Here is a 13767-nt window from a genome sequence, read left to right on the forward strand (position 1 = left end):
TGATGCAGTAATCCGTGCAAAAGGATTCCCAACCAAGTACTGAGTGCATCAATGGACATTTTCAAATGTTTGATTTAGTTTTGCTGTTATAAAATTATTTTTTTACTTGGTCTGAGGAAGTATTCTAATATTTTGAGATAGGATTTTTGAGTTTTTTTCAGCTGTAAGCCAAAATCAGCAATATTCAAATAATAAAAGGCTTGAAATAGTTCAGTTGATGTGTAATGAATCTAGAATGTATGACATTTTTGTTTTTTTAATTGCATTACAGAAAATAAAGAACTTTATCACAATATTCTAATTTTCTGAGACAGTCCAGTATATATAGCTATATATAAATATATATTATATTAAAAACAAATATATATATGTATATATTATAATATTTACTTATTATAGTTTTACCAAAATGAAAAAAGCCATAGTGTAAAATGTGAATATTATTCTTATATCAAATATTGGGGCCAATATGGACAATATATTTCAAAAGTAAAAATATGGATATTATGTATTATAAAATGTATGTTATATATTGTAATTTTACAAGAAAAAGACATTGCCTGTTAATATAACAATATATGTATTATAAAATATCTTGCATATTTTAATTTTACAAGAAAGCCTGACTTTAAAAATGTATCTATTTTTTTTCAAATATCATTTTTAATATATGCTGTAATCTACAGAAAAGTGGTCAATATATTTGATATAAAAATATGATATATGATGAAATAATAAAATATTACGTAATATATTTTATAGAGTATAATTTTATTTTTTCAAAAAGCGGTACATTTGTTTTTGCAAATATTAATTTTAATAAATGCTGCTTATAGTCAGGTCATTTTTATTTGTATAGCCCAAAATCACGAAGAGTCTCAAAGGGCTTCACAGATTATTACACTATATTACACAGACTATTTTTCAGCCGACGAGAAGAGTAGGTTATTCATATGCTATGGAGTAGAAGTGAGTTTTAAGCTTAGATTTAAACATTTCCACTGAGGTTGCAGATCGGATCTCAGGGGGAAGAGCATTCCACAGCACCGGTGCCCGGATGGAGAACGCTCTCGAACCAGCAGAGCACATCTTTGCTCTTGGGCTCACCAGAAGACCGGCACTCTCAGATCGTAGGCTTCGGACCGGAAAATAGGGGGAAATCAGATCCGATAGATAAGAGGGAGCAAGTCCATGTATGATTTTGTATAATACTAAGAGAACCTTGAAATCACATCTAAGGCTAACTGGGAGCCAATGCAGGTTAGCCAAAATCGGTGTTATGTGATCTTACTTTTTTGTCCTAGTTAAAAGCTTCGCTGCGGCATTTTGTACCAGCTGAAGAGACTTGATTCTAGACTTCGGGAGACCAGAGAGTAGTGCATTACAGTAATCGAGACGGGAGGTAACAAACGCATGAATTATAATTTCCGCATCCGACTGAGACAGTATTGAACGGATTTTAGCAATGTTACGAAGATGGAAGAAAGCGGTTCTAGTAATTTTCTTTACATGCGTTTCAAAGGATAGATCAGGGTCAAATATGACACCTAAATTTTTAACTGAGTCACTCTGTGTGATGTGACATTTGTCAATGTTCACAGCAGTTTTTGAGAATAAGTCACGGCATTTAGATGGACCAATGAGTAACATTTCGGTCTTTTCAGAGTTAGGACGCAAGAAATTGAGTGACATCCACTCTTTTATCTCAATGAGGCAGGCCTCCAAATTTCCACAGTTTGGTGTGGGAGATTCCTCCAACGGAAGATATAGTTGAGTGTCGTCTGCGTAGCAGTGGAAGCTGATATTGTACTTGCGAATAATATCACCTAATGGAAGCATGTAAATGCTGAAAAGAAGGGGGCCAAGGACTGAACCCTGCGGAACACCACAGGTAACATTAAAGGGCTCAGATGTCATTTCGCCATATTTAACACAGTGCGTCCTATCTGAGAGGTAGGATCTGAACCATGAGAGGACGGTTCCTGAGAGACCAATCCATTTTTCCAACCGTTCTAGTAGGAAATTGTGGTGCACTGTGTCAAAAGCAGCACTAAGATCCAGCAGCAGCAAAAGTGATGAAGCGCCAGAATCCATTGCCTGTAGGTGTCATGATTACCTAAGTGGAGCCACCTGGTGTAATCATCTGGCGCGCTGGAATGCGCTTCCTGATTGGTTTATGTTCCCTTTTTAACCACGCTACGCCGAGACCTCTTCGTCTGAGGATTACTTCTGTACCCCGTATGACTCTCCCGATTACCTGTGCTTTCTTGACCTGTTTACCTGATTCTGCCTGCCTGCCTCCGATCCGACCTGCTTCCGTCCCACGCTACGATCTTCTCTCCAGTCCCGGTAAACTCGACCTGCTTCCGTCCCTCGCTACGATTGGCTACGTGTTCCGAAGTTGTCTTCACGGCGTTGCTCCTGACGTTCGACGATCATTGCGTCTCCCGCTAACCCTTTACGCTTCCCCAAATAAAGAATTGTACGAACGCTCTGGGGTCTCCTGCTCTGTTCTGGTCCTCCTGACAGAATCCTCAGACCAGAATGGACCCCGCGTTAGTACATCTGCCCCCTGACGACTATGAAAACCAGAACCAGCAGCCCATTCCCCCTTTAGAATGTGCAGTTCGGCAGGTCATTTCCGACGTGGCGAAACTGGCTAAGCAAGTGAGTCAGTTACGGGTCGAGTGGGATCTGTTGGGTCGGGACTGGTCCTATCTCTCCAAAGTTATGACCCATCAAGCCACTTCATCGGTGCCCAACACTGACAGGGCACCTTCGGCCTTTCCCAGTTCATTCAGCGCAGGATTCGCTGAGCCGCGAGTGGGCGCGCCAGAGAAGTTTGGGGGAGATCCCGCTCAGATCCGCCCGTTCATCGTAAATTGTAGATTAATATTTGACCTCCAGCCCCGCAATTTTGCTACGGAAGCAGCTAAGGTAGCGTTTGCCATTAATCACCTCACGGGAAGAGCGCGTCTTTGGGGAACGGCCGCCTACGAGAGAGGTGCTACGGCGTGCAAGTCATTCAACCTCTTGGCTCAAGAGCTGTAAGGTATTTGACTCTGGTTCCTCATCGGTCGACGCCGCCCGTTCGATCATGAACATCAACCAGGGGAGACGTTCCATTGCCGACTATGCTGTCGACTTTCGTACACTAGCAGCCCAAAGTCACTGGAATGAAGAGGCGCTGGTCGACGCCTACCTCCACAGTTTGTCCGGTTATCTCAAGGATGAATTAGTGTCCCACGCTCCTCCGGCAACACTTGACGAAGCTATCGACTTGACCGCCCGGATCGACCGTAGGGTTCAGGCGAGACGCCGAGAGAGGGAGGGTCCCAGCCAATTCGTCACCAGGCAAGTTCAAGAAGCTAATAATGTACCGAACCCCCGGGTTCCGATCATCCCCATCGTAGAAAGGATGGAGGTGGACCAGGTCCCGGTCATCCCCATCGAAGAAAGGATGGAGGTGGACCGGGTCTCTCTTTCCCCCGAGGAACGCCAGCGAAGGTTTGTTAATCAATTATGTTTATACTGCGGTGGCAAGGGACATCGCGTGGCCACCTGTCCGGTAAAAGGCCAACGCTCGTCAGACATAAGGGGCGTCCGATTGAACTCAGTCCTCGTATCTGCTCCCAAAAACGCTAGACCCGTTATCCAGGCTTCTCTCTTCCTCCCCGATTCTACTCAGACATTTCCGGCCCTGATTGACTCTGGCGCTGAGGTAAATATCCTTGATCTGTCCCTCGCACGCAAAATGGGGATACCTGTTAAACCCCTTCCTAATCCGGTATCTGCTCGGGCTTTAGATGGTCACCTGTTAGGCACCGTGTCTCAAATAACTGAACCCATAGAATTACAGTTGTCTGGAAATCATAGAGAGAAGATCCGATTCCATTTACTTCACTTCCCGAGCCAATCCCTCGTTCTGGGTCATCCATGGTTGGTCCAACACAACCCCCATTTCGACTGGCACACTGGGTCGATACTAGGATGGGGCATGGACTGTCACCAAACCTGTCTGCGAGCCACTCCTTACCCGGATCACTCTACTTCCACAAGGGCTCCACCCAATCTGTCCAATGTCCCAGTTTGTTACCACCACCTACGGGAAGTCTTCAGTAAAGCTAAGGCCTCTTCCCTGCCACCCCATCGGCCTTATGACTGCGCAATGACTCCCATGCCTGCCTGTTCGACTCCCCTGCCTGCCAATCCGACTTCGACTCTCCGGCCTGCCTGTCCGACTCTCCGGCCTGCCTGTCCGACTCCGCTGCCTGCCAGTCCGACTCCGCTACCTGCCAGTCCGACTTCGACTCTCCGGCTTGCCTGTTCGACTCTCCGGCCTGCCTGTTCTGATTCTGTCCTTTTTGCCTGTTCTGTTTGCCGGTTCTGATTCTGCCTGTCCTGTCCTGTTTGCCGGTTCTGATTCTGCCTGTCCTGTCTCCGCCTCTCCTGTCTTGCCTGATCTGATTCTGCCTGTCCTGTCTGTATCACCGGTCCTGATTCTGCCTGTCCTGTCTGAATCGCCGGTCCTGATTCTTCCTGTTTGCCCTCCCGACCCACCCTCTGCCGCCCCTTCGGATGCTGATGAGGGGGCTGTTACATAGTTGTCCGCTGACCTGTGGAATTTCTTTTTTTTTTTTTTTCTGTTCTAACCGACGGATTGTTTATCCGTTCCTGGGGATCACCGGTGTGGTGTTTGTGGACCTTCTGTGGCTCGTCGGACAACTACTGGACGCACTATTTTGGATTATCGGTGACGTATTTTTTTTTTTCCGGGGATTACTTGTGACTTGCCTATGACTTTTTGTTCCCTTGGATTACCTGTGTTTCCCTGTGACGTGTCTTGGATTTATTTTTTTTCCTGGGGAACTTCTGGAGCCGTCCCTTGAGGGGGGGGTTCTGTCATGATTACCTAAGTGGAGCCACCTGGTGTAATCATCTGGCGCGCTGGAATGCGCTTCCTGATTGGTTTATGTTCCCTTTTTAACCACGCTACGCCGAGACCTCTTCGTCTGAGGATTACTTCTGTACCCCGTATGACTCTCCCGATTACCTGTGCCTTCTTGACCTGTTTACCTGATTCTGCCTGCCTGCCTCCGATCCGACCTGCTTCTGTCCCACGCTACGATCTTCTCTCCAGTCCCGGTAAACTCGACCTGCTTCCGTCCCACGCTACGATTGGCTACGTGTTCCGAAGTTGTCTTCACGGCGTTGCTCCTGACGTTCGACGGTCATTGCGTCTCCCGCTAACCCTTTACGCTTCCCCAAATAAAGAATTGTACGAACGCTCTGGGGTCTCCTGCTCTGTTCTGGTAATCCTGACAGTAGGAGATCATTTGTTACCTTGATCAGAGCTGTCTCAGTAGAGTGGTTAGCCCTGAATCCTGATTGCATAGATTCAAAAAGGTTATTCTCGGATATGAAATCATTCAGCTGCTGTGCCACTACTTTTTCAAGTACTTTAGAAAGGAAGGGTAGGTTTGACACAGGTCTGTAATTACATAAGATTTCTGGATCCAGGTTGGGTCGTTTCAGTGTGGGTTTAATAACGGCGGACTTAAAAGCTGCTGGAACTACACCTGAGGAGAGTGATATGTTTATAATATTTAGAACTGAAGGTCCAAGGACGCCAAAAAGACTTTTAATAAGTGAACCTGGGAGCGGATCGAACTGGCAAGTTGTCGGTTTGGCCGCATTCACCACCTGTTTGAGATCATCAAGTGACAGTTCACTAAATCTGGACAATTTCCCTGGACAGCCACCCTGTCGTGCATCTGTAGATTTCAGTCCCCAAATTCCTCCTAGGCCTTAGTTTGGACACCATGCTAAAAATGAACAACAACTTGCACATTTGTGACCTTTAGTTTGATATTTTTATTAACGATTTCATTTTTAAAAACGTCAAATTGCAAACAAGCAACAAAAATGGGCAAAAACACAAAATAACAACAATTGGAATATTTTTCAGTGTTGTTACCAGAAAAAGTCCTCAGAAATGTAGTGTGAATAATACTGACGCCCCCAGAACGGGAGGAAAGGTGGACACCCCACGTTGAGGTTTTTGGTTTGTTTTGAGGACTCCAGTACAAATATCTGACGAGCCCAGAGATTTTTTAAGGAGCGCGGAACTTTTTTTTTTTTTGAGGATTTCGACATTTTTCTGGGGTTTTGTGGCGTACTCTTCACTGCGCCCTCTCGTAGGAACGTGTGCAAACAACTTCGCCCAGCGTCAGCGTCTGTGACACAAAAAGATAACAAGATCATGTGATTCAAGACAGTTTAAAAAAAAAAAAACATTTTGGGGAGAGGTAGGGGGCGCTACTGACCAGAGTAAGGGCGTCCCCATTGACTTCTCGCACCAGACTGGTTTCTTTGCCGTCCCACCGTTGGATGTGAACCAGTTTACCACCGTCCATTGTCACCAACGACTGTAGAGTAAATATTTATATTATCGATACTGAGCGAGTACTTGAAACAAATCAATACCATTGTCCTGGTATCGATACTTCGCTCCTCCACAAATTGCCTCAAAGCGCTGCTCCTCTATGTAGGTAGTGCAGCCCCTCTCTTTCAAACAGTGCCCTCAGACACTCTCTAAGTGTATGCCCTAGTGGGTGACTGATACATTTTAGCACCCCTTCCTATCTGGCCTGCTGCTGCATCCTGCCTGCCAGGCAGAGGGCATGGGAAAATCGAGGCGCTCATCCCTCTCTATCGGAAGCTAAAAATGACTGAGGCAAACAGGAAAGCAGTTTTTTTTCCAGCTACAGAGAGGGTGTAATTTGTGTGGTAAAGTGGTATACTACTCTGGCAACAAAACAAATGTGCGTAAACACATATAAAAAAGCTCACTCTGCAGAGAGCAACAAGCTGCAACCAAAATTGTAAACATGTTACTGTTCCTGGACAAAAACTTGTAAACTTGTTGTTCCTCTGGCAACAGAGCCAATGAGAGACAATTACACTATTTTTGCACTAATGACTTTACTTTCAAAATACTGTGCAATGGAAGTTATTTTAATTGTCTTGTGGATATTGTTATTCAGTATTTGTATTTACATTAGATTGCTGCTTTTGGGGTTTGACTCTCTTGACTTCTGTTCTGAAACAGTTGTAAAAGAAAGATTTGTTTTTATTTTTACACTGTTAAAAATAGAATTGCAGTTATGACATTAAAGAAAGAGAACATTTTGGGGGCCTAAAATTTTCCGCAGTGTTTATCGTAATTATTATCTAACTCAAGAGGGAGGGGTTCAATTATTCAATGATCCTGACACCTTTTAGCAAATAGTATCAGATCAGTATTGATTGATACTACCCTGTATTTAATTCGATACCAAAATTCCCAATATCATCCACGCGTTCTGTGAAGAAGCGTAGGGTATAGGCGTCATGAGGGAGAGGAGCAAGAGGGCGGAGCAAATTGTAGACACAGTCTTCAGAGCCAAAATGGAGGACAAACATTTGGGATTAACAGTCGAGTTTGAAAGTTTTGTTTTGTATGTCATTTTGTACCCACACAAAATCTGAATGAATTGTTTTCTAACCAGCAGCTTACGTCACGGAGGGCCAAGAGACGAGGACAAGGTTAATAGCCTAAGTCAGGGGTGTCAAACTCATTTTAACTCGGGGGCCACACGATAGAACAAACATTCTGCCGGGGGCCAGACTAGTAGATTAAAGAGAAAGAAAAAGAGAGGTAAAGAAATAAGAGAAAGAGGGAGGGAACAGGAGAGAGGGCGGGACAAAGAAAGAAAAAGAGGTAGAGAGCGTGAGAAACAAGAGATAAAAAGTCGTGAGAGAGGGGGAAAAGAAAGGCAGAGGAAGAAAGAAATCCAAAGAGAAATAGAAAGACAGAAGGGGAGAAAAGAGAAAAGAGAAAAGAAAGCGCAAAGGGTATGAAGAGAGAAAAAGAAAATGGAGAAAAGGAAAAAAGGAAGTTAGGGCATAAGAGGTTAAAAGACACACAGAGAGAAAGAGACAAAGAGCAACAAAGGAAGAGAAAAAGAGGGACAGAGAGTGAAAGAGACAGAGTGGGAGAAAAGGGGTGGAAAAGAAAAAGAGAGAGAGAGAGAAATAAATACAAGTACAGTGTTTTTGTGAGAGGCACCTGGCTTTGGCAACATCAAGTTGACAAATTTGAACCTGCAACTTGTTTTTCTCTTGCGCTTCTGAGTGTTGTCTCGCGAGCCGGATTCAATCGCTTAGCGGGCCTGATCTGGCCCACGGGCCGCCTGTTTGACACCTGTGGCCCAAGTATTTTTTTGCAGCCAAAATGGAGGCCAAACTTTCTCTTGACTCACTGTTGAGTTTGAAAGAGTTTTTTTTGTTGTTGAAAGGTTTATATTTAATTTTACAACTACACAAAATTTGAATGGATGCATTGTTAACCTGCGGGATGGCGCCATAAGAAGTAATAATTAAATGTAATTCTCCCAGGATATTTTTATGAAATTATAGGTAAAACTTAAAAAGTAACTCAACAGCTTCACAAATCTTTCATTTTAAAACAAAATATAATTGATTCATTTTTATATTTAAGAAAAGTAAAATTAATATAATCTAATAATTCAATATTAAAATGTTATCATTTTAATACAATTAATATCTTTAGACCAATCTTATTAATTTGTTTTGAAAAGGTATTTAGTATAAGTAAATACTTCATTTCCCCCGTTTTTCTAAATAGTCCATTTCAAAGTCAAGGCATGTTTATTTGTATAGCCCTCAATTGCAAGAAGTCTCAAAGAGCTGTACAGACAATAGACACACATCAACATAAAATAAAAGTAATGACCGAGTTTTAAAAAATTCCTCCAGTTTACAATATCCCTAAACATTATCTAGTAAGTTGAAATGTTACGACCTTCAAGATCATTTTTGATTTATATTTTTTGCATGTCTTTTCATTTAGCTTTTGTATATATGTATGTATTTTGCATGAATTACCTGTTGATTTAAAAATGAATGTCTTTAACTTTCTAGTTCATTCTGTTATTGTGTCTATTATCATTACTCACCTCAGTACCTCAGAAGAGGCCAAAACATCATCAAGGACAGTGCACGAATATGCACATATTAATTGTGGTTGGTTGGTCAGTTGGATCCCTTAACCACTAGGGTCGTAGGGGCACCATTTCCTGTGGTAAGTCTTGGGCAAGTACAGCCTGGTGCCGCCAATCCCACTTCAGGCCATATTAAGTATACACACTGTATTGCTTTTTTTAATCCTTTGTCAAATTTTCACTTTCTTAATTTGTTTATTTGCACTGAGAGGAGAAGCCCTCCAATTATATATATATATATACTTGTATAATCAAAATAAAGCCTATTTGTTCATTAATTGATCATTTACACGTGTATCTAATTTTATGATTATTTACTTTACCTTTGCTCTTGTTGGATCGAACAATTAAGCAATCAAAAAAACGAATATTAATTTAATTAATTCCTCAATTAAAATGCTTTTGTTTCGCTCTTATTTTGACATCCATGGTCTTGAAAAAATTAAATCATATGTAAATATAATAAAAAGCCCCCCCTGTCTTGTCTGTAATCCAGTGTTTCTCAATTATTTTCTGTCACGCCTCCCCCACTCAGAAGAAGATAACAGTAACTTTCTGGGGGTGTGGGTGTACTCGTCAGACCGACCTTGACCTTCCTGTTGTCGGCGGTGGTCTCGTCAAACTCCTCGCCCAGCTTAAAGGACAATTCGGTGTTTTTGAGGGTGCTTTGAGTCTTGATGGTTACTGTGCCGTCCTCCACCGAGATGATGGTGGTGGGCTTGGTCAGGTTGCCCATCTTGCGCACCGCCAGGCCCACGCCTGGGGGATATAGGTTGCGTTTAGGGGGCGTGGGAGAAAAATACCCTCCTGGCGAATACGAGGCCTGCTTGAGTGCCCCTGAAAGCACTGGTAAGACTTTTTAACCGACCGGCCAAAACAAAAATGATCATATATATATATATATATATATATATATATATATATATATATATATATATATATATGAAAAAACAGTACCATATTTTTCAGTCTATGAAGTGCACTAAATTATATGGCGCACCTTCAAAAATAGTATTTTGTGAAAGATCTTTTCATATATAGGTTGCACCAGACTATAAAGTACATGGAAATAAAACTACTGTGATGCATCAGAAATCAAACATCAAAAAAATAATGAAAACGCATTTTATAGAACATAAATTATCATTATTAAATCTTGTGTTACTTTTAAAATTGATTTATTCATAAACGATTACTGTAGTAAGTAGCATTTCATTGTAATTATGCATTTCCAAATATTACCATATTTTCTGGCCTATAACGTGCGCTAGTTTATAAGGCGCACCTGAATTATTTTTTGTTTTTTAGGTGCTCCTTGTAGTCCAGAAATTAAAGTAAATAATAAATAAGGTAAAAAAATTGAGGGGGATTTTTGTGCCTACTTTGTCCCCATTGTCCGTTTGAATGTCTACCACAAAATACTATGACAGAAATACTACAAAATTACTACAAAACTAAATATCAAATGTAACGCTTAAAAACAGGGACCTACTGTATTATTTTGGTTTCATATTACGGAAAACCTCAAAAATACTCCTACAGTAATACTATAATACAGGAATACTACCACAGAATTAATCAAAAAAAATACTTGAAATACTATGGGAGTACTCCAGAAATCCTACAACAGAAATACTACAAAAATCCAACAACAGAAATACTTCAAACATACAGCTACAGTATTACCAAAACTTAATATCAAATTTAGGGCTTACAAACAGGGAAGCACTGTACTTTTATTTTGCTTTAAAAAAATACTCCAGAAGACCCTAAACAAACTACTATAGTATTACTAAAATACAGAAATACTACTAGAGAAATACTACAACAGTGATTGTGAAACTGCCCCCAGGCTTCGGGCTTGTAAATGACTCGACACCCCACCCCCAATACACACACGACAATCGACAACCCTGGGATGCTGCTCACGTGACAAGATCCGTGAAAAAAAGAGGACCTTATTTCCTTAGTTTTCCTATTCTTTTCCTCATCTTTGCATTTACTCTGAAGAGTTGCAACATGGGAGCCTCAAAACAGATGTCGAATGACCTGAAAACAAAGGGCGTTCACCATTACGGTTTCACTTAGAAGGAGGCAAGACGCTAGCTCAGAGATTTCAGCTATCAATTGCCGCTGTGAGAAACATGGTAGGGAAATGGAAGTCAGAGGCACAGTTCTATTTTTTTAGAGCATTTTCATCATTAAGATATGCTCCTTTACATGTTTTTAAATTTCAACCAATATGCAAAATTAGGAAAACGATTGCTTACATTTTTCATGCAAATATGGTACATTCATTTTTTTTTTCAATTAGTATTTTTTTTGTCCTTCTCTTTTTCATTTATTTTATTGTGACTGTTTTTTTTATGTTACATGCTTTGATGTTTAGCAAGAATAATGCTGTATGCAGCCCAAAAAATTGTTTAGAAGTATTTATTTTGTTATGTTCTTTTTTTTAACTTGTTTAACTTGCATACACCTTCTAGTCCAGTGCGCCAAATACATGACATATATTTCCAGGGAGACTACTTTTGAAGGTGGGCCTTGTAACCCGGTCCGCGTTATAAGTGATTATTTAGTTTTTTTTAGTTTTTTATTGACAATTTATATTCAACCATTGCTCTCACACTCGTTTCAATTGCATGTGACTTATAGTCCAGTAGTTCTCATATGTGAGGAATATTTCACTGAAAGGTGTGTTCTAAAATCTGGTGCACCTTATAGACTGGAAAAAACTTTCAATAAAAAAAAATTAAAAAACCAAGTGATTTTTTTTACGGTAGTTTTAATTGCATGCGACTTATAGTCCAGAGCACCTTGTATATGAATGACACATTTCAAGTAGAAGCAGGTGGGAGAGTGTGACCAGCTTCTCACCCTGGGCGGGGGGTATTTAGGGCCTGAACCCACCCTACTCAGTCCTTCACCCCTCCATCCACACTCAAGCCATGTGCTCGCCTTTTCCCACCCTCATATTCTCCATCTTGCTAATATGAGCTACGAACAACGCCCCCCCCATCACACACACTCAAAAAAAAAGACAAATACTCACCCAATTGCTTCATGTACTCATCAAAGTTCTCGCTGCTTTTCATGTTCCATGTTCCCACGAAGGCGTCCACCATGTTTGCTGTGAGATGAGCGTTTTATGCAAAAGAGTGGAGAGAGTGTGAGAGGAGAAAGAATAAAAAAGGAGGAGGCAAACTGCGGCAGCCGGGCGTAGGAGGGGGGAGGAAAACACACTTTCTTATTGGCTGCTTGAGGACCGGCTGTTCGTGATGTCATCGTAGGGGGTGGTGGGGTGTTATTTGACCTCGGGTTACGTCGCGAGGGGTGTCATGCGCTGCAAAAATGCAACAGGCTAGTATGAAAACTCTGCCCCCTCCCTGGTTAAAATCAGTTTAATAAATATCTGTATCTATACTGTTTATCCTCACAAGGGTTGCGGGAGTGCTGGAGCCCACCCAGCAGTGGGCAGGGGACACCCTGGTCTGGTTACCAGCCAGTCGCAGGGCACACAGAGACAGACAACCGTTCACTCACTCCTACGTTTAATTGAATTAAATAAGATTAAATTAGATTAAACCGTATCAACTCCTATTTTATTTTATTTTATCAAGATGACATTAAAATAAATTAAAATAAAATGCATCGAATCAAATTGACATGAAATGAAATGATCTGCATTTATATAGCGCTTTTCAAGTCAATGACTTCCCAAAGCGCTTTACAGTGTGCTTTACATTTACCAATAGCGGCCTTGTATTACAGCCATGTAAGACGCTGACCTGCTTATTGGGGGTATTAGGGGTTCAGTGTCTTACCCAAGGACACTTCGACATGTAACACGGACAAGCCAGGATTTGAACTGGGATCCTTTGATCCCAGGACAAGCGCTCTACCTCCTGAGCTACTGCCGCCCAAATGAAATTATTTTAAAAAAAAAGTCTACAAATCCCTTCCGGGACCTATGGACCTAGATGGATAGATTATTATTATATACGATCATTATTTCATTAATTGCATCATTTTCTGTCTTTTACTTTAAGTTGATTTTTTTATTCGCCTGGCTTATTTATAACTTGAATCATGATTTTACGCAGAGGAAAAATATGGGGGTTGTGGGCTTTAGACTGGAACTTTGGAGGCCTGCCTCACTGAGATAAAAGAGTGGATGTCACTCAATTTCCTGCGTCTTAACCCAGAAAAGACTGAAATGTTAGTTATTGGTCCTTCTAAGTCCCGTGACTTATTCTCTAAAACCGCAGTGAACTTGGACAATTGCCACATCACACAGAGTGACTCACTTAAAAATTTAGGTGTCATTTTCGACCCTGATCTGTCCTTTCAAACACATGTGAAGAAAATTACTAGAACCGCTTTCTTCCATCTCCGTAACATTGCTAAAATTCGTCCTATACTTTCTCAGTCGGATGCGGAAATCATAATTCATGCGTTTGTTACCTCCCGTCTCGACTACTGTAATGCACTACTTTCCGGTCTTCCGATGACCAGACTCAAGAGTCTTCAGCTGGTACAAAATGCTGCAGCGAGGCTTTTAACAAGGACAAAAAAGTACGATCACATCACCCCAATTTTGGCTAACCTGCATTGGCTCCCTGTTAGCCTAAGATGCGATTTTAAGGTTCTCCTACTACTATACAAAATCATACATCGACTTTCCCCCTCATATCTTTCAGAT

At 41.5% G+C, this 13767-nt stretch overlaps 1 protein-coding gene across 1 annotated transcript; it reads right to left on the minus strand.

The window, feature by feature from the left end:
- Positions 1–5850: 5850 nt before the first annotated feature.
- On the minus strand, positions 5851–12285 carry fabp3 (fatty acid binding protein 3, muscle and heart). The gene is made up of 4 exons (XM_088328487.1): positions 12118–12285; positions 9652–9824; positions 6327–6428; positions 5851–6236 (listed from the first exon to the last, which is right to left on the minus strand). Exons 1-4 carry the CDS (start codon positions 12188–12190, stop codon positions 6183–6185), a joined length of 402 nt encoding a protein of 133 aa, XP_088184613.1. The 5' UTR covers positions 12191–12285; the 3' UTR covers positions 5851–6182.
- Positions 12286–13767: the final 1482 nt, after the last annotated feature.

Source organism: Urocampus carinirostris, chromosome 2 (genome assembly GCF_059441175.1).
Source record: "Urocampus carinirostris isolate Australia breed hairy pipefish chromosome 2, RoL_Ucar_1.0, whole genome shotgun sequence".
Classification (NCBI taxonomy): Eukaryota; Metazoa; Chordata; class Actinopteri; order Syngnathiformes; family Syngnathidae; genus Urocampus; species Urocampus carinirostris.

Excerpts from the sequence above, each read along its gene's own strand:
- fabp3 (XM_088328487.1), bottom strand. The coding sequence starts at position 12,190 with ATGGTGGACGCCTTCGTGGGAACATGGAACATGAAAAGCAGCGAGAAC. Across the intron at positions 9,825-12,117 it reads TGAGTACATGAAGCAATTGG|GCGTGGGCCTGGCGGTGCGC; the intron begins GTGAGTATTTGT and ends TATATCCCCCAG. Across the intron at positions 6,429-9,651 it reads CCGACAACAGGAAGGTCAAG|TCGTTGGTGACAATGGACGG; the intron begins GTCGGTCTGACG and ends TTTACTCTACAG.